The following is an 18,499-nucleotide window of genomic DNA, read 5'->3' on the forward strand; positions in this document are numbered from 1 at the left end:
AGCTAAATTCGACTCAAAATGACCTCCAATGACACAGACGACATCAAATTCGAAATCTTGGACCTAAATGGACCATAAAACATGTGTCACGTGACCGACTCATGATATAATATTTTCGTGACCTGTGATGACCTGACCTTGACCTGAAAATCAACGTACGAGTTTGGTACCCTCAGGGTATCTAGAGCATCTGTTCACGAGTGTGTGATCCAAAAATGAGCCTGATCTGACTTGTAAGACGGCGGCCAGAGCCCAGAACGTGGACAAGCCAAAATGCTAATAATTTTTACTTTGACCTGACCTGTGACGTCATCGGTGACCTCGAGGTCAATGAAATTAGGTTTCGTTCAACAGTTTTTTCCGGGGCTATCAGACGCCGTATGAATTTTGACGATCGGCCCAGTAGTTTCGGAGTTAAGAGGGGGGCTATGAATAGCCCCCCCCCCCCCCCCAGTAGGGCGTGTTAAACGCAGACCCCAGTGGGGCGCGGGTTAAGATATATCTATAAGATCCGCACCTGTCCTGCACGGAGCTGTCGGTCGCTGTGTCGCGTTCCACGGAGGTGGGCGGGCAGCTGATCTCCATGGAGACCGCCTCTGGTCAGCGGAGGATCAATATGCGGCCGCGGCGCGCCGATAGGTATCGCTGGTATCGCCGGTATCGCCGGTACCGCCCAGGAGAGCGGCGCGATATATGTCCCGGCGCTGTGTGCCGTGTAAAGCACAATACACATATACATATATCCGCTGCGCATCATGTAACTGCCAACCCGTGAAACCTGCCGTTAGGATGCCTTTGAATAACTTACTGTGAAAAAAAAATGGTGCATTAAACAGCACGGATAGTAATTACACAATCCTAAAATCTCTCTACTACCCGCTGGTCGCAAGAGGCTTATGTTCAATAGCCGAATGTATCTTTCTCAGAGTATGTGTTGAGCAATGTAAGGTACGCAGCTCTAGTGCTAACACTTTTTTGCAGAAATCCCCGCATGACCTGCGTTCAGTTCAATTCAGTTCAGTTCATTTTATTGAGTGACAAAAACAAACAAACAAAACAACAAACAAAAACAACAACATGTGTGTTTATGAATATGTCCTCAGAGTGTGTCTAAGACCTGGCAAACCTGAATGATATCATGGTCTTCAGGCTAATGATATTTTAATTGGGTATTTGTAAGGACGTTAGCAAGAGAAGCATTCATCTCGTCAGCGACAATCATTAGCCGTTGTTAGTTACGTGCAGCATGCGACAGTGTGACATGCTGAGTACTGACACAAAAACATGATTGGTTGGCAACAGGAACATTTTACTTATATATGAGACAATTAGGATTCACGTAGACAGTTATGATGGACGTAGGTAAGGCGTGTAAAACGAGTCGTTACACTTTCGCCTATACTGCACCTATAATGGCTGAATTTTCGGGCCGGAACTCCGTCGCTATCGCATTGTATTCTCGGGAAGTCCACCTTTGCAACTTTTCCATTGGGGTAGGTCGCATCCATTGTCCGTACTCCGTGTCCGCCGTACACAGTAGGCCCACCTACGTACTGCAGGACTGTCCGCTCGGGCCATGTTATCCACGCTCAGCCAAGATAAACCCTTCCCACCAGTGGTCGACACTCGACAGTTTCCCCGTTGTGCGGGCCAGAGTTGCGTCGCGGTGACGCGCGGCACGTAACATGTTTGAAAGACGGAAGTGCTTTGTTTCCGCGTGCACGAGTGCCGATTCAGCTGTACGGCGGCTTGCGGGCGTCTGAGATGGCATATCATACATCGGCACGCATTTCCGCGGTGGGACGCCCACCCGTGCCACTTGTCGCCGGTGACAACTATTTCCGAGACGTCCCCGAAGGTGCCAACTGTGCGGGGACAGCTAGGTGCGGTCATCAAAGCACGCCGAAAGGAAATCCTGAATGGGACGGTCGTATCGGCTTTGCTCGTCATCAGGTGGTTCGTGCAGGTCTTGGGCCGTAAGTTCGGTTACGTGAATATTCGGACGTCACAGCTGAACCACAGACGTAAATAGGCGGCCGGTGTTTCTATTCGTAGCGCTGTGCTGGCACACTAACTGGTGCCGCAAACGGTGTTTCCGCTGTGCAGTTCTCAGAAACAGATGACAAGTTGTGAGTAACCTCGTTTTGCCTGCGTCATAGCTAATAAGTTTGGGACGACACGACTTCCGAATCGATTAGGTACATACTATACTACCTGAGACAGAATCATAACTTTAACGGAAGTAGGCATGCTATCGTTAGATAGGTACACCAAAATTGTGCTGATGTTAAAGAATATTGTATTGGAACGCTTGCTTTAAAAGGTACCTACTTATAGTTCAAATAGAGAAACAGTGGATGACCGTCGTAGCTGTGACATCGGTTACCGGCGCTGCACCAAAGAGACTGCAGTCAGGACGAGCATGTCATTACACACGATAGAATGACCACAATGTCGCCATCATGTATTTTAAAGGGACCCTCCCACCTTCAAAAAAGTTTATGAATTGGCATGAAACTGATGTCGCTCGGTTCAGAAAGAGCGAAAACGAATATCTACCAAATTTCACCGAAAAATATTCACCGGTTTTCAAGATATTAGACTTTTACTTTTGTTTACTTTTTTGGGATCTCCGCTGTTTCTAGCGACTTTATTTTAGAAGTGCGGCGTTTGCGGCAGATGTTGCGCGCAAATAGCATATACCACCGCGTGCTACAAAACGTTTTAGTCAAACATTTAAAAATCGTTAGATATTTGCGCTGACGTCACACATTCAGAGGGGTATTCCTAAGCATTAGCCCCTCTGAATCAAAATGCTGCAATTTTGAAATTCAATATTTCCGATTTAAGGCATTTTTCGATGTTGTGAGTGCCGAAACCGGTAATTGTGAGCCAGGGACCCCATTTTGGCTATCTCAACTCAAATCTAATGTTAAGGTGGGAGGGTCCCTTTAACGGGCGGACTGGCTGATGATCAATGTATTGTTCATTCTTCAGTTCATCAGTTCATATTTAGCTTTTCTTGTTACGTTTCATATGTAATTTAGAATGAAACGTGCCTGTAACGTAAAATTATATATGTTATACTTTTTTATTCATATCGTCGTAAAAATATATTATGCCCAATTTAGAATGGAATGAAACATCCACCCGTCCATTTATTGCCTTAGCTTAACCCGCGCACCGACGGGGGGGCGGATATCCGCCCCCCCCCCTGAGGTTTTTCGCGGATAGCGGGAAAACCGCGGCGCGTAGCGCCGCGAAATTTGGTATGACTATTCTCTCATCAATTTTACACATGGTGTGCAAGTTTGAACCTCCTAACTTTTAAGGTCAGGTCACCAGGTCACTTTGAATGACCCAACCTCAAGTCACTTTTTTGCAACTTTGTCACCGTGCCAGAGCTACAGTAGATGTCGGAGGCCTTTGAAAGTCGCAGGATGTTATTAGGTCATTAGTAGCTACAATTTGTATATCTCGGAATTTTGATGTCGGTGACCTAAGGTCAGGTCAATTTCGCGACCTCCCCATTATAAGTCAATGGGGGAAAAATCAACTCCCTGTTTTTACCACTAAAACGGGTCGGAATGGCCCCATATACCATACATGACTTCACATACGATCAACCTTCACTACCTTGAGGTCTGTTTTGCTGTTGGGCAGCTGTAAGGTCATGTGACGTCATCAAAGGTCACCAAAGGTTTTTTGCCAATAACTCCTTACAGGAACAAGATACAGCCGCGCGGATGGTCTCATTGTGTTCAGCTCGTCAAGACGCATCGAATGATATACATGATGACCTCGAGGTCACGTGACCTGAGGTCAACCTTTGACCTTGACCTTTCGAGGTCAACATATATATCATTCGATGCGGATCGACGAGAGGATCACGATGATGCTCTTTGTTTGTTCCTATCTTGACTACTTCGAAAGTTATTCGAGAAAAACCCTCTCCATATCTAGCGCCGCCATTTTGACTTTTTCGACCCCTGTGACGTCATCTTTGACCTGACCTGAAAATGACCTTAGTAAAAATTGTAGACCTTGTCCGTGCGTATCCGAGGTAAAACTTCAGTTTTTTACATTAAAGAAACACAATTTTGATGATCGTTTCTCCTTCTCGATGGCCAATTACATCAAAAACAGTTTCAAAACACTTAAGTTCGCACCACTTACCGAAATATAATAAAGAAATCACCCCACCTTTGATGCGCTACGCACACACTGCAGAGACGCAAAATGGCGACATTGTTTTGCCTCTGATGCGCCAGATATGTAATTTAAAAGAATTGGATGCGACTACTAAATACAATATCCTGAAACAAGAACTATTTTCATCCTAGGGGACACTGGGAAATCGGGGTTTTTGGGTGGGGGAGGGGGGGTTAGATTCAAACCAAATCTAACCTAACCTAACCTAACCTAACCTAACCTAACCTAACCTAACCTAACCTAACCTTACCTAACCTAACCTAACCTAACCTAACCTAACCTAACCTAACCTAACCTAACCTAACCTAACCTAACCTAACCTAACCTAACCTAACCTAACCTACCACGTTTCCAGGGGTTTGTGCGCTAGGGACGAAAAGGAGTATATCTTAGGTAAGGGTAAATGGAAAAATGTTAGGTTAAAGAGTTCTGGAATAGGCTCCAGGCCGGCCTTCGGCCGGCCTGGAGACAATTCCAGAACTCTTTAACCTAACATTTTTCCATTTACCCTTACCTAAGATATCCCCTATTTGTGGCCAAGGCCACATCATTGGTTCGCGTCGCTAGCAAACACGTTTCTCAATCACCTTCACCCGAAAACCCCGATTTCCCAGTGTCCCCTAGGAGGAAAATAGTCTATTATCGGCATATTGTATTTAGTAGTCGTATCCAATTACTTAAGGTTACATATCTGGCGCATCAGAGGCAAAACAGCGTCGCCATTTTGCGTCGTGGCAGTTGACGTAGCGTGCTGACGATAGGGTGGTTTCTTTATTATATTTCGGTAAATGTTGCGAATCAAAGTGTTTTGAAGCTGTTTTTATGTAATTGACCAAGGAGAAACAGTGAAGCATCATCAAAATTGTGCTACCTCAATGTAAAAAACTGAAGTATCGCCGTATCCGATGCTGTTTACCGCTTGTCGCTATCTTGCTTCGTTCTCGAGATCTCAGGGGGGGGGGCGGTCATCCGCTCCCCCCCCCGTCGGTACTAAGTTGGCGCAGACCCCCGTCGGTGCGCGGGTTAACTCCTGTTCAGATTGAAAAACGTGTAGATACGGCCACGCCGGTCTATGGTCCCTCGGGCCCGTCTGCGGTCAGCTGTCGACTTACGGTCGATCACGGCGATTATAGTGAATAAAGTCACCGTCTCGGTCCGCTGGGCGCCGCTCCGGACCTGCTGTGGTCCGGTCTGTGGTCCGGTCTGTGGTCCGGTCCTGTTTGTGGTCCGGCTGTGGTCCGGTTGTGGTCCGGACTGTGGCCCGGTTGTGGTCCGGACTGTGCTCCGGCTGTGGTCCGGCTGTGGTTCGGTCTGTAGTCCGGTCCTGTCTGCGGTCCGGTCTGTGGTCCGGTCTGTGGTCCGGTCCTGTGCAGTGGTCCGGCTGTGGTCCTGTCTGTGGTCCGGCTGTGGTCCGGCTGTGGTCCGGATGTGGTCCGGATGTGGTCCTGTGCAATGGTCCGGTCTGTGGTCCGGTCCTGTCTGTGGTCCGGCTGTGGTCCGGATGTGGTCCGGTCTGTGGTCCTGTCTGTGGTCCTGTCTGTGGTCCGGTCTGTGGTCCGGCTGTGGTCCTCTCTGTGGTCCGGTCCTGTGCAGTGGTCCGGCTGTGGTCCGGTCTGTGGTCCGGTCTGTGATCTGGCTGTGGTCCGGCTGTGGTCCGGCAGTGGTCCGGCTGTGGTCCTGTATGTTGTCCGGCTGTGGTCTGGCTGTGGTCCGGCTGTGGTCCGGCTGTGGTCCGGTCCTGTCTGTGGTCCTATATGTGGTCCGGCTGTGGTCCGGCTGTGGTCCGGCTGTGGTCCGGTCCTGTCTGTGGTCCGGTGGTCCTGTGCAGTGGTCCGGCTGTGGTCCGGCGCCGGTCGCCCGGCCGGTGCCCTGATTGATCAGCTCCGACGTACCCGCTCCGGTCGGCTGGCGGCGAGGGCCGATCGGGCCGCGGCTGGACGCGCCTGTTCCGGCACAGACGGACGCCAGCTCACCCAGCCCCGACGGCAGCCACTGCGTATGTAGAGGGTAAGGACCTCACCTCGCTACTCCGGCCCTAACGGGAATGTCAAACACAAATAAGGATGCCCTTGGAGTGGCGGTACTCCGCTAAAATGAACATCGTCAACAAGGGACAAAATCAAAGGCAACAAAGCACAAATAAACGAGAAATATGCAATACGAAAGGGCGCAGAATTATGTTGATATGCCGGGATGTTGTAGACGCACGATTAAAGATATGACTCGTTGGCATTTGCTGAGTGCTTATCATTCAGGTCCCCCTATGGTCCAAATAAACCGTGATCTCGATTGGACAGGCAGTTTATAGAAACATAAAATCAAAATATATTCATATTGACAAGAGCTTGCTAAAAACTGCTCTCGTTTGTTTATAGCATCCGTAAACATTACCAGCAGCAGATAAAAGGTTCATATTTTTTTAGGTGGGCATTCAATACCTTGAAAAATAACTCGATTTAATGGTAACGTAAATACAAGCAACGACTTAGCTGCTATAATATAATAACTAAATACGACTATCTTAGTGACGGTATTATACCGGTACAGCTACCGAAATTCAGGGGCATCAGTTATAATCGGCTTTATTTTATGCACTTTTTCCTGAGGGATACCTATAACTAATTATGTTACATTGGATAGTCTGAGCTGCGCAAGGACCTTGCTGCTTAGGATAGACCGCAAGTTAGACCTAAGACGCGTATATAATTAGGTACATCATTACCTGTAGGTAATGATGTATACATAGCGGGCTCTATAATGGCTAATAGTTAAGGTACACGTTAAAAACGCACATAAATAGATAAGTAGATATATAGTTAATCGGTCATTAAAAATCAACTGTTGATTTTTCCCCCGAGACAGCAAACGATACGTCTGATGGGACACATATATCCAGCATCTATGCTATATATAGCGGCTCTGGGCATGCGTAAGTGCAGCATATGTACATACGATTAGATATCTGTAAGAATCTTGCGATTAGACACACCCGACATAGCTTCGCCGGAGCCCGGTCGTTTTATCCGACTCACTCTACTCTGGTCTCTGTCTCTCGGGAGAATGGTGCTGCTCGTACCTTGCCGACACGGCAGAAGACCCCACGCTATTCCTACTGCCATCACCGATCATGGTGTCCCCTGGCCAGCACCGACGGACCATTTTGATCGTCACTGTCCCATTATGGACCATTGATCGTCCCCTGTCCCATCACGGACAAGAGTGACAATCCCCTGCCCCTGTTACCGTCCGCACGTGACCGTCCTCCGGAGCAGACCGCGCACGGACAGATCGGCCAGCGCCTGCAGAGGCGAGCTGACGGCCGCCGAGAGCTGCACGGTCAGCAGGTAGGCGGAGACCAGGTGCTGGGCGCTGGCCGGCCAGCAGACCAGCGCCAGCACCACCGCCGCCGGCAGCCCGTACGTCAGCGTCGTCAGCAGGCAGAGCAGCGCTCCCTGGCGGTCGGCGCCGGCCGGCCGGAGGGGCGCCGGGCGGCCCAGCAGAGGCCGCCGCCGCCGCACCGGCCGCGGTGTCGGCGTCACCGGCCACGAGCGCGGCGACAGGAGCGCCTCGCGCGCGCAGCGCCGGTCGCGCGCCCGCCGGGACCGCTGGCGGCGCTGTTTCAGCGGGCTGGGCGCGCCCGACGGCGGTGTCGAGTGGTCGCCCAGGTAGCCGTCGTGGGCGGCGGACGGCGGCGGCAGCAGCGAGCCGGCGCTCAGCTCGGAGACGGTGGTCGGCCGCCGGCTGAGGTCCGGCACCGACAGGCACACGGGCGCCGAGACCGGCTCGGCGCTGAGCGCGCCCGGCGACAGCGGCACGCCGGCCGCGTCTCCGTTACTGATGGGGAATGTGTCGGAGCGGTGCATCCTGCCTACCGGCGCGCCGTTCCCGGGCTCGGGGGAACCCGCACCCGGCTCGTCGGTGGGGCCCGCGCCCGGCTCGTCGGTGGGGTCCGCTCCGTCTGCGGTGGGGAGCTGTGTGCGGTAGCGGCGCGTCGGCTCTCCGTCGGCGTCCGGAGACAGCTCCGGCACCTGGTTCGGCAGGTCTGGCCCATCAGAGGCCGGTATGCTCAACCCCCGACCGTCCAGTTCAGAGCGCTCCACGTCCACACTCCAGCGCACGGCGGAGGCGGCCGAGTGCTGCCCCCTGGTGGCGTCCTCCGGAAACGCCTGCTTCACAGTCTGTCCGTCAGATGGCTCTGCGGGCGGTAGGACGGCAACGGCCGGCGGCCAGCGGGAGACGGGCTCGCCGGTCGGCTCCACCCAGCGGCTGGAGAGTCGGGCCCTCAGACCGGCGGCCAGCACGCTGGCCAGCCCAGCATCATAACAGGTGAGCAGCAGCGGCGACAGCGCCGCCAGCAGCGGCACCGGCGGCAGCGAGCGCAGCCCCTCGGTGGCCACCACCACCAGCAGGCCAGCGCCGGCCAGCAGCCAGGTGGCGGCCAGCGCGCCCACCAGCGGCCGCTGGTACCAGCGCCGCGCCGCCGACAGCAGCACGGCGCCGGCCAGCGCCGGACTGGCGTGCGCCAGAGCGGCGGTGGCCAGCGCGGCGGCCGGCGCGGCGCCGAGCAGCAGCGGCGCCGCGGCCAGCGAGCAGACCAGCGCGGCGGCCGTCTGGCTGAGGTGGGCCGACAGGCACGGCTGGCCGCGCCGGCCGTGGCGCACGATCGACGCCAGTACCAGGCCGTTGGAAACGATGGAAACCAGCACGGCGAGCGCCAGCGGCACCAGCAGCGGGGCCGGCAGCGGCAGCGGGGACCGACCGGCCGGCGCCGCCACACCCGGCAGGCCCCAGAAGTCCGTACCGGAGCTCGAGTTAAAGACGAGCCTGGAGTCGTTCAGTAGCTGGGGAGAAGTGTTGCTTGCGGGCACGAAATACCAGAGGTCGTCCCCGCCAGACTCGGTCAGGAGGCTGTGTCCGGTGCCAGAGACGCTCTCGGTGGGAATCAGTTCCGAGAGAAGACCATCACCGACCGGTCCCCCGGTCAGGGAGTAACCACCCGTCGGGAGGGGCCCGGAGGTCGGCCGCGGCCCCGCCGGCGCCGGCGGCTCAGAGGGCAGACGGTGGCCGGCGGTCACAGTCTGCTCCGTGGTCAGCCGAAGGTCAGAGGCCGGGTGGCGCTCGAGGAGCTCGGTGTCCGGCGCACGAGCGGTGCTCGTACCGGAGCCGGGCCATCGCCACCACTCGTGCAGGTTACCGCCCTCGCTCGCACTGGGGGTGGTGCTCAGGGGGTCCATGACGCCACTGTGCCGGCAGGGCGGGCTCACGGTACGTCACGGCGTCAATGTCACGTCACGGCGTCACCTGTCACCGGCGCGGTTTGCGCTCAGCACGGCCGGGCCCGTGTCCGCCCGCCGCGGCGCGGCGGCTCGGTCCCCACACTGGCGCTCCGTGTCGATCATAGCGTGCCTGACGGCGCCGAGGCTGCGCCGTCACAGCGCAGTCCCTACCGAGACACGGATCGAGATCGGTCGCCATGACAACGGCCAGATGATACATGACACGGCGTGTGCGGGAGATGGTGCGTAGGATACGGCCTTGCCTAGGGGGAGGGGGCGGCACCGGCTGGCACTGGGCTTTGGTATCCAGTCACGCCGTAAGGTCTCTCAGGCAATGTGCTACGGTCGTCGACCGGCAGCCTGCATGGGCACTCCTATGGGGCTGCTAGATAGTTAGGTAGGTACCTAAATACGCGCCTAACGAAATGGTCTATAGATTCCTCACATTTTGGAATGCATTGAAACTCGCTCGTTGGTGGTATATGACAGATTAGACCAAAATTTTACCTACTGTGCACCGTTTTGTAAGTTTTCTGCCGTGCTATTTGCTTTTCAAATACTGCAAGTTTGCACATTTTAAATACGTGCACACTTGTTTTCAGGATATTTGAAATTAGTGGTCGTGATTTTCTGATTGTGTACCGCTATCGAATCATTCGCGTCAGCACTGTCGACAATATTTTTCATACTAGATTAAGAATGATATTGCAAATATAGTAGGAAAAAGTGGGTGAATTTGGTTGTTTTCTAGGATATTGGCAGGATTTCGACTAGCTTCTCTAGTTTTTAGCTAGCTTCTACCAAGCCAACGCGAGTGGCAAATCAATGCATCGCGCCGGTGTAGGGGGAGGGACTCGGACTCACTGGGACTCGCTTGTGCTCGCTTGGATGCCGGTGTACCGCGGTGGATAGGCGGTACGCTACGATTTTGTTGTGAATTTGTGATGGTCCCTAATTGCGGGAGCCTCAGAAATACTTCACTTGGTGTTTTTTGGCTGGATTAAGTTGTACGTGTCTATTCTTCAGGTGTTTTATTGCTCGGACAGCTTTGGATTGCAGCCATGAATTATTGCTTGATTGAGGTCGGCGTTTTATATCTACTGCTTCTTCTTCCGGCCATCTCTCATGGAGGACCTAGTCTTAAGGTTATGTATGCAGTTAATTGTGGAGGAGAAGCACATACAGATTCGAATGGATTTACGTACAAGAGGGACCCACTGATGGGCAAGATAGGAACTGCGTCAGATTACGGAAAACAGCTTGATATCCAAAGAGCACCCTTGCTGGACAAGCCTCTGTATCAAACTGAAAGGTACCATCATAGCACATTTGGGTATGATATTCCGGTTGTGGAAGATGGGGACTACGTCCTAATTTTGAAGTTCAGCGAGGTCTACTTTGATGCTCCAAACATGAAGGTAAGCAAAATGATCATAGCATAGTTGATTTAGAGGTCCTTAGAGCAAAGGGCAGGTTACATACTTTTATTTGTAACTTAACTTATACAATTTTATCTGCGCAAAGAGCTAGCTCAATCAGGCAAGCGCTCAGGGCTCCACCCCTGCCCCTCCGGGGCTCCCCTCCCCCACCATACCTAAGGTGCAGTGTAAATGCCACTGTGGAGCTAGTGTGTTAAGTAGTTAATCTTGAAGGCAATAAATGCAATATATCTGACCTTTTTGGCAAAAGTTCAGTTTTATCAGTCACCAGGCATTCTTGATGCTTTCTATCTCAGAAGTGTTTATTTTTGTATGCAGCTGTCATTCTACCATGCTGGGTCTTAGGCAAATCATAGGAGCACTGTGATTTGGAGGAAAAATATTTTCTTATAAATTAAGTTCAAATGTTTGAATGGACGGATTGACAGAGCCGGAGCCTACGCTACTCAGAGCTTATTGCGTAGACCCCGACCCCTACCGTCCGATCGCGCAATTTTGGGTAATGGGAGGATTTAGATGCCAAAGTTTAACGTGCCCTTCAAAGCCGGACACGGCCTGTCCCACTCTACTGACTTTAACTGGCTGCGGCTGCTCCCACCAACCGCAGACCATCCCCGTCAGGAGTCTCAAATAACGAGCGCCAGAGGACTGGAAGTTGGAACCCGGGCTCTCATCACCGGGAGTCCAGCGCTCTACCAACTGAGCAACGGGACAGGCTGTTTGATGTTTGATCTGTTGCTTGAGGTTGCATGCACTTAAAAGTATTTATAAAGGGAGTGAAGAAAAGAATTATGCATAAAAGATATTTATGCTATGTGCACAGATAACAGTAGTACTGGATTGGAAACAGAATATTGGCAGTTGCAGTAAGAGGCCGAATGTTTTTATGCGACGGCGCCAAAATGAGATTCTCGCGTGCTGCTGGGTGGATAATTTGTGTGTTGTGTATTGCAAGAAATCGTCTTTTTTGCGTTTTGTCGTTTAAGTTTAAAATCGAAGCTACCAAAATTACTTTCATTTGCTTGAAAATTAAAGTATTTCACTTTTAATTTGATCATTTAGAGGGCACAATGCGTGGTGTTTTCTTTTGAAAAAATTGTGGTGCAAAGCCTTACATACGTATAGGTACATCAACAATGGAGGAGGGGAATGAGCGGTAAAAACCTGCCGTTCTGGCTACAACCCAACGAACCAAGAGGAACAAAAGATTAGAACAGGAGATGTCTCACATGCCACCTATTCGCTTTTCTCACCGAAACATCTCTACGGGCTCAGTGGGTTGGCGCCATGGGTCACCGTGACCGGGCTGAGTGGGATCAGGACTATTCCGCTGTATGTGAGCTGCATTTCAGAAAGGAAGATTTCGAAGAAGATCGGTCATTTCGCACCGGCATGCAGAGACAGCGCCGTCGGCTCAAGAGCGGCGCAGCCCTGTCAGTATTGACCAGCGTGGATTACGCGATGCCCCCTGTGCACGAGCGGCCAGCGAAACGCCATGGCATCCGCACGCCACTCACACCAGAAGCAGGTTATGAAGGGCCAGACCGATGCGTTTTTCACGAATGACAATATCAGCTATCAGGTGGCAACTACAACTGGTCGAGTGTCCGACAGTTCCTGGAGAATGAGGCGGTACTCCGGGTCACCAGGAACCAGCTGCTGGTCTGCGATCAACCAAGAAGTGACGCAGAAGTGACGAAGATAGTCGTAAACCGAGATGTCGAACTGACCGGAAGTCGTTTACAATGATAGCCACGACGACCTTAGGAGCCTCCTTCCAGAGATGTATGCGACGGTTTTCAATCTATTTGCTGGAAAGTGTGGAAACATGGTAACTGATAAGTGAGACAGACACTCAAGACCAGGGCTGCGGAGTCGATGGATTTTCGGCGACTCCGACTCCGACTCTGACTCCGGCTTTCAAAAACCAGCTCCGACTCCGACTCCGGGCAGAATTGTCGACTCCGACCGACTCCAACTCCCGACTCCGACTCCGCAGACCCAGCAGGGCTGCGGAGTCGACAGATTTTCGGTGACTCCGACTCCGACTCCGGCTCGGGTTTCTAAAATCGACTCCGACTCCGACTCCGACTCCGGTCACAACTGTCGACTCCGACCGACTCCGACTCCGACTCCGACTCCGCAGCCCTGCTCAAGACAGTGCTGTCCATCGAAAGTCAGGAAGCAGACACCCCAGCCACTGGTGCAACCCGATCGAGGACCGACAAGAGGCCAAAGCTCAGCAGGGTTAAGAAGATGTAAGGCGGGGAAGTAAGGTCGCTGATGAAATTGGGAGGGCAGGCGAAGCGAAGTGACACTTGAAGGGGTGTTTTGTGACGTTGGTTTGAATCGTGACGTTTGGATGGTTCGTTGTGACAGGACTGGTGTCGATTAGCATGTAAATAAAGAGATCAAACTCCCATGTATGTACAAGTACTTTTTGTGGATGAGAGTGAGAAATCATTATAATCAAATCAGTGGCATACGTTCCCTCACCACGGTGAGGAAAGTGTAACCAGCAACGTTTAGTAAAATAAGTTGCCATTATGCAAAAATGCAGCAATAAACACGAGCACGGCTAGTCGATTGCTTCTTTATAAGTTTCATTCACATAAACCAATATTTTTGTTGCCTGTGAGAGGAGATATCGAAATATGGGCACGAAATATTCGGTTCTGTTTTCGGCCTCTTACTGCAGCCACCGGAATCCTGTTTCCAATCCAGTACTACTGTTATCTGTGCTATGTGGTTTTGCCAGGTGGGGCCAAGATGGAAACCCAGGATGCAGTTGGAGGGCTGATAGGGTTATCAACATTAATGTCCTTTGTCTATTTTTGGTGTTGACATTGCCGATTGTGTTGCTTTTTCTGTTGCCTTGACAGGTGTTTGATGTGGTTCTGAATGGTGACCACACTGTGGTGCAAGATCTGGACATATACCAGCGCGTGGGGCGCGGCGTCGCTCACGACGAGGTGGTGCCTCTGTCCATACAGAGCGGTCGCCTCAGCTACCGCGGCGACGAGTCAGACATCCAGGGCGGCAAGATCCGCGTCGAGTTCATCAAGGTATGTCGGCAGTTCACGGAGAAACGGCTGCCGCGGCTGACCGAGCGTTCGCCTCCTGCATCCTGCCCGTATTCCAGACAGCAGAAGTGAATATGTGGTTTTTGATCCACAAAATGCTTAAATAACTCTTCATGAGCTCGTCACACCTATTGTGCCAGTTTTTTATTGATGCCTAAATCTGTCCCAAAAGTCAACCTGTAATTGTAAAGTCCAGGTTACACTATGCGTGACCATTCAGGAAAGTGCGCGCATGTTCTGTAGATCCGTGCTTGCGGATTTCCTTGATATCAGTTTCTGCAGTTTTCCAGAAATAACTATCGTATGCTGTCGTCAGCATGACAACTAGCGAGCACTTTTGTCAATAAATATACAGTTTTGCTACCTAATTGTTATTCTATTTACTTCATAAAGTATTTATTTCACACTATGCACCATCAAGTGCATCAACAACTGTCTCATATCATGCAATCATGCAGATTCTGCAAAAAAAAAGTTCAGCTTCTTGAACTTTATATCGGTACGGACAATCCTGACTGTCTTGACTATACGGCATTCCCTGGACTGAACAGCACACATCCGTAATTTCCTTGACTGAATGTGCGTGACCTGTAGTACAGCCCATTGTAGCCAACCCCGTGTATTTCCTAACGGCTGATGTTGATCTGATTTCCCGTGAAACCCGACAAAACATGGTCACGCGCGTAATTTCGTGGAGGATCACGCGTAGTGTCAAGATTACTTTACTAATAGCGTAGTGTAGCTTGGGCCATGATGGATAAGAGATTTCCTTCATCCATGCTGGGGCTTTGCATGTGCATTGTAGACACAGGGTGTGAGCGAATGTGAGCGCATCTTATCCGGTTTCCGATTCTTCGGCTTCCTCCGCTATGACCCAACACGCGGGGTTGCCCGTTTCGTGCTTGGTGGAATGATGTAGTTGCGTTTCCGACCGGGCTCTCCCTATATGTTTTGAGCCAATGATCTCAAACTCGAAACGAGTTTATATGGTGTTGCGTCCATCCTCGTCTCTTTCAGATATTAACCCTGGCTCATGAGAGAATCGAAGCTTTCCATTTTATTAGCTTATCGAGGTGTCCACACATGACAGTGCCCGCACACGGCCGCTGCCGTCCTATCGCTTCGCTCAGAATCAAGGTTCCTCTCAAAGTCCACTGCAACGATGATCCATGTTAGCACACCCTTTACAATATGTAAACAGCTATATCAAAGGAATATTGACTAGCGTCTGGTTTCCTATCTACGGTCAACAACTCAAATACCATTGGCAGACCCAGCAGTTGTGAAAAAGGGGAGCCGCAAATGCTGTCCATTTTTTTTTTTCTTCAAATATTATCCATGTTTTCGCCCCCTCCTTTGAATTGTGTGAAAAAGGGGCAGTAACCTTCAAGCACGCACAATCAACATCACTAGCTAGGCTTCTCACTACGTCCACCAAGATTATTACAGAACTTTTATTTGTTCCCACAATGGCATGTATGATGCTGACTTCATTTAGTTGAAGCGCACTTGTTTGTTTGTTTTCAGGAGGTAGGTAGCTTTCCAACAATGACTGATCTGGGGTTTGGTGCCAGCACCCCGGCTTTTGATCAGCGGCATCCGCTGTGTGGATCGTGACGGGTCTGCCAATGCTTCCCAACTTCAGATCATGTTGTCTTGTATATGGCATAGTGGAGAAAGCACCTGTCTCACTCACATATCACTCGGTGGCCGTGAGGCTGTGACTGGAACAGCAGGTGCACATTCCACGCAACTGTACGCCTTTGCAGCCCGCATCGAGGAAACGGCGGTGCTTTTTATCGTACATTTGGCGTCAGTTTGACAGACGGAGCACATGCCGGTGCGAATGACCTTTTCATGTGTTAATCAGGGCGTCACAGTGGCGCTGCACATACACCCTACGGCGGAGCTGCCGGCTGTCAAACGATATGGCCTTTGTTGCCCAGAGTTTGGCTCGTTTTTATAGCCCTAACTACTTGGTACGCAATTACAGCGAGATCAGATGTTTCCTGTTGCGCCTCAGCCCTGTCTCGCGTAGAAAGAACACCGTAAAATTTTATCATGTGTTTTTCAATTTCTCGACCTGTCAAGTTGCCTAGACAAGTTTTTAAATAAGTACATACCTTTTTTGGCTTTCTTTGGAGTGGAACGTTGCTGATATGGCAGAAAGATTGTCTGACTCCAGTCTCTTTTTTCAGGGATATCGAGACAATCCGAAGGTGAATGCCATTCTTCTTCTGAAAGGAAATTTGGAAGGTTAGTTTTTTTGTCAGTTTGATGAATATGGCCCATTCTGGCATGCTTGAAATTTAACTATGCGTGTTTTCATACGTGTTTGTTGTTTACAGCTAACTCCTGTATAGCATTGTGCTATCCGGTGCTATCGCTCGGCACTTAGGGACGTTTTCGGTTAGGCTGGCCATGTATTGCATAGCTAGAAGCCTTTCTTTTTTACTAGTTTGCACTTTTAGTAGTGGTATGCTTCTTCTTTTGACCATTTCGGTCATGCTAGATTACAATCAACTGAATTTGGAATCGAGGACGCAAGCTATGATTTTTTGGTCCTTTTGAAGTGCTTTTTATTAGAGTTTACACTGCTTCTGGCTATGCTTGACGTTTGGCAGAAACCTATCGAGATATCGAGCAGGCAGTACACAACAAAGATGCCAAACATCCTAAATGGTGGCTTGTCTGGTCACTTGTCTTGATCTGGCCTATTGGCTGATTGGCCGCTGTGCGTGTATTCAGTTCCATGTGTGACCTGTCCGTGTCCGCCGCCCCCCAGATGTGCCGCTGCTGCCGCCGCTGCCGGACCTGGCGTCGGCGCAGCCTCCCGAAGAGGAGGCCGCCGCCGCCGAGGACCCGGCGCCGCCGCGCCCTTCCAAGGCGTCCAGCCGACCCAGCGGGCCGCGCACGCCCGACCCCTACTCGAGCGACGAGACGTCCACCATGCTGCCGCTGTTCGTCGCCATCGGCGCCTTCATCCCGGTGCTGCTGTGCCTATGCAAACTGTGAGCGCCGCTCGGGGAAGCCCGACGCCCGTCCGTGCACCGTACCCGGTCACCGGGTGCTGGCTGTGTGCCGGCAGAGCTGCTGCATTTTGCACCCGGTGGACGCCCGGCCGACTGCCAGTGCCCGTACCCGTCCGCGCTGACAGGTTGCCAGCCGAGAGCCAAGCTGCCGTGTCCGAGCCATGGCGTCCCGTCGTGTCTGACGTGGCGAGGAACCCGCCGGCTCCTCTCCAGTGCTGAATCGAGTTGTGATGTTGCCGTTCTGGCGCGTGCTGTCGTGCGGACGTCGCCCTCGGATGGACCGCCTGGCAGCGCTGTGGCTGCCGGCGGCAGTGTGTCTGTCGCTGCCATTGCGGCGTCCCATGTGTGAATTTCTCTACACTTGTGTGTGCTATTGCTCGGTTCGAGTCCCCGTGGGTGCGGGATGTGTTGCTTCCCAAGTGTGGTCCCGATAGAACAAATTGCGACGCGTCCCGCCATGGGCCGGCATGCGAGAACACTGCCCGCTTTCTTGACGCCGGTGCTTCCGTTGGCGGGCGATGCTTTCGGGAGTTTGGCAACTCTACCCATGATTTGTCATATTCATTTAGTTGTCGGTATGAGTGTGCGGTATGGGGTGGCTGGGGTGGCACTGCAGGGTGTTGGCGAAAGGCGGGTGCAGCTTTAGGTCAAGCTCAAAAGGTTGGTACCGGGGTCAGCGTTTGGCAACGTTACGGCTTGATCTCGTGTGATTTGATTGTGATCATATTTTGTTTGTTTGTTCCCGCACTTAATTGTCCTTCCAGATACACGGTTCTGTCAATGAGCTATGGCCTAATGACTGATGAGTTGATGACCATTGGCCACCCGAGCTTCAGAATGGTTGCTAATACCTCTTCCGTCGCCCATGACTTAGCGAATTCTTATATCTATTACCTGACGCCACATTCTACCTCGCTATTATTCTGCTAGTGCTGCCCCGTTTTTTTTTTTGTGATTTCAACCCAGTAGCCGTCTAAGTCTGGACCACTATTCATTTCTGGCTAGTCTCTTAACAGAGTTTTGCCTTCGTGAAGTGATGTTCAATGTTCATATCTTTCTTTTTTGTTGGAAGCAAGCTATTTCAGCCTGAAAAGACCGTTGCAGGGCTACTGGATGATAGGATAGGACGTAGACATTGAGCCGTGGGGGCCGGGGGGCACAGACAGCCGCGGAGGCGAGACCGTCCCGATGGAACCGGATTCCCCCGTTCGGACAGTCCGCCTGCCTCCCAAACGGTCCAGCCCGGAAAGGGAGCGTGAAGGGAGATTCGGATGGGGAGGGCGGTTGTACATCATTTCCAGAAAATAGCCCCATTGATACTTGAGCATGTAATTGCTCGTCCAGATAAGTGTGGAGAGTCGAGCACGATAGCCGACGCCCGGCAGTAATGCTGGACCGACTGCGCGGTATATAGGGCTTGGACTGTGCTGTGTTCCAGCTTCGGGTAAACTGTCGGG

The 18,499-nt window shown here is 51.8% G+C and overlaps 1 protein-coding gene across 3 annotated transcripts; it reads left to right on the plus strand.

Moving 5' to 3' along the window:
• Positions 1 to 9,734: 9,734 nt before the first annotated feature.
• LOC122367675 (malectin-like) lies at positions 9,735 to 17,828 on the plus strand. Of its 3 annotated transcripts, none has more exons than XM_043341007.1 (5): positions 9,735 to 9,885; positions 10,515 to 10,906; positions 13,810 to 13,992; positions 16,209 to 16,266; positions 16,796 to 17,828. In XM_043341007.1, exons 2-5 carry the CDS (start codon positions 10,550 to 10,552, stop codon positions 17,023 to 17,025), a joined length of 828 nt encoding a protein of 275 aa, XP_043196942.1. In that variant the 5' UTR covers positions 9,735 to 9,885; positions 10,515 to 10,549; the 3' UTR covers positions 17,026 to 17,828. The 3 variants fall into 3 exon arrangements, with proteins under 3 accessions (XP_043196942.1, XP_043196940.1, XP_043196941.1); XM_043341005.1 differs by lacking the exon at positions 9,735 to 9,885 and adding an exon at positions 10,321 to 10,403; XM_043341006.1 differs by lacking the exon at positions 9,735 to 9,885 and adding an exon at positions 10,338 to 10,364.
• The last annotated feature ends 671 nt before the right edge of the window (positions 17,829 to 18,499 follow it).

The sequence above is a fragment of the Amphibalanus amphitrite genome, unplaced genomic scaffold (assembly GCF_019059575.1).
Source record: "Amphibalanus amphitrite isolate SeventyFive unplaced genomic scaffold, NRLGWU_Aamphi_draft 000887F_arrow, whole genome shotgun sequence".
In the NCBI taxonomy this organism is placed as follows: domain Eukaryota; kingdom Metazoa; phylum Arthropoda; class Thecostraca; order Balanomorpha; family Balanidae; genus Amphibalanus; species Amphibalanus amphitrite.

Excerpts from the sequence above, each read along its gene's own strand:
- LOC122367675 (XM_043341007.1), top strand. The coding sequence starts at position 10,550 with ATGAATTATTGCTTGATTGAGGTCGGCGTTTTATATCTACTGCTTCTT. Across the intron at positions 13,993-16,208 it reads TCCGCGTCGAGTTCATCAAG|GGATATCGAGACAATCCGAA; the intron begins GTATGTCGGCAG and ends CTCTTTTTTCAG. Across the intron at positions 16,267-16,795 it reads TCTGAAAGGAAATTTGGAAG|ATGTGCCGCTGCTGCCGCCG; the intron begins GTTAGTTTTTTT and ends GCCGCCCCCCAG.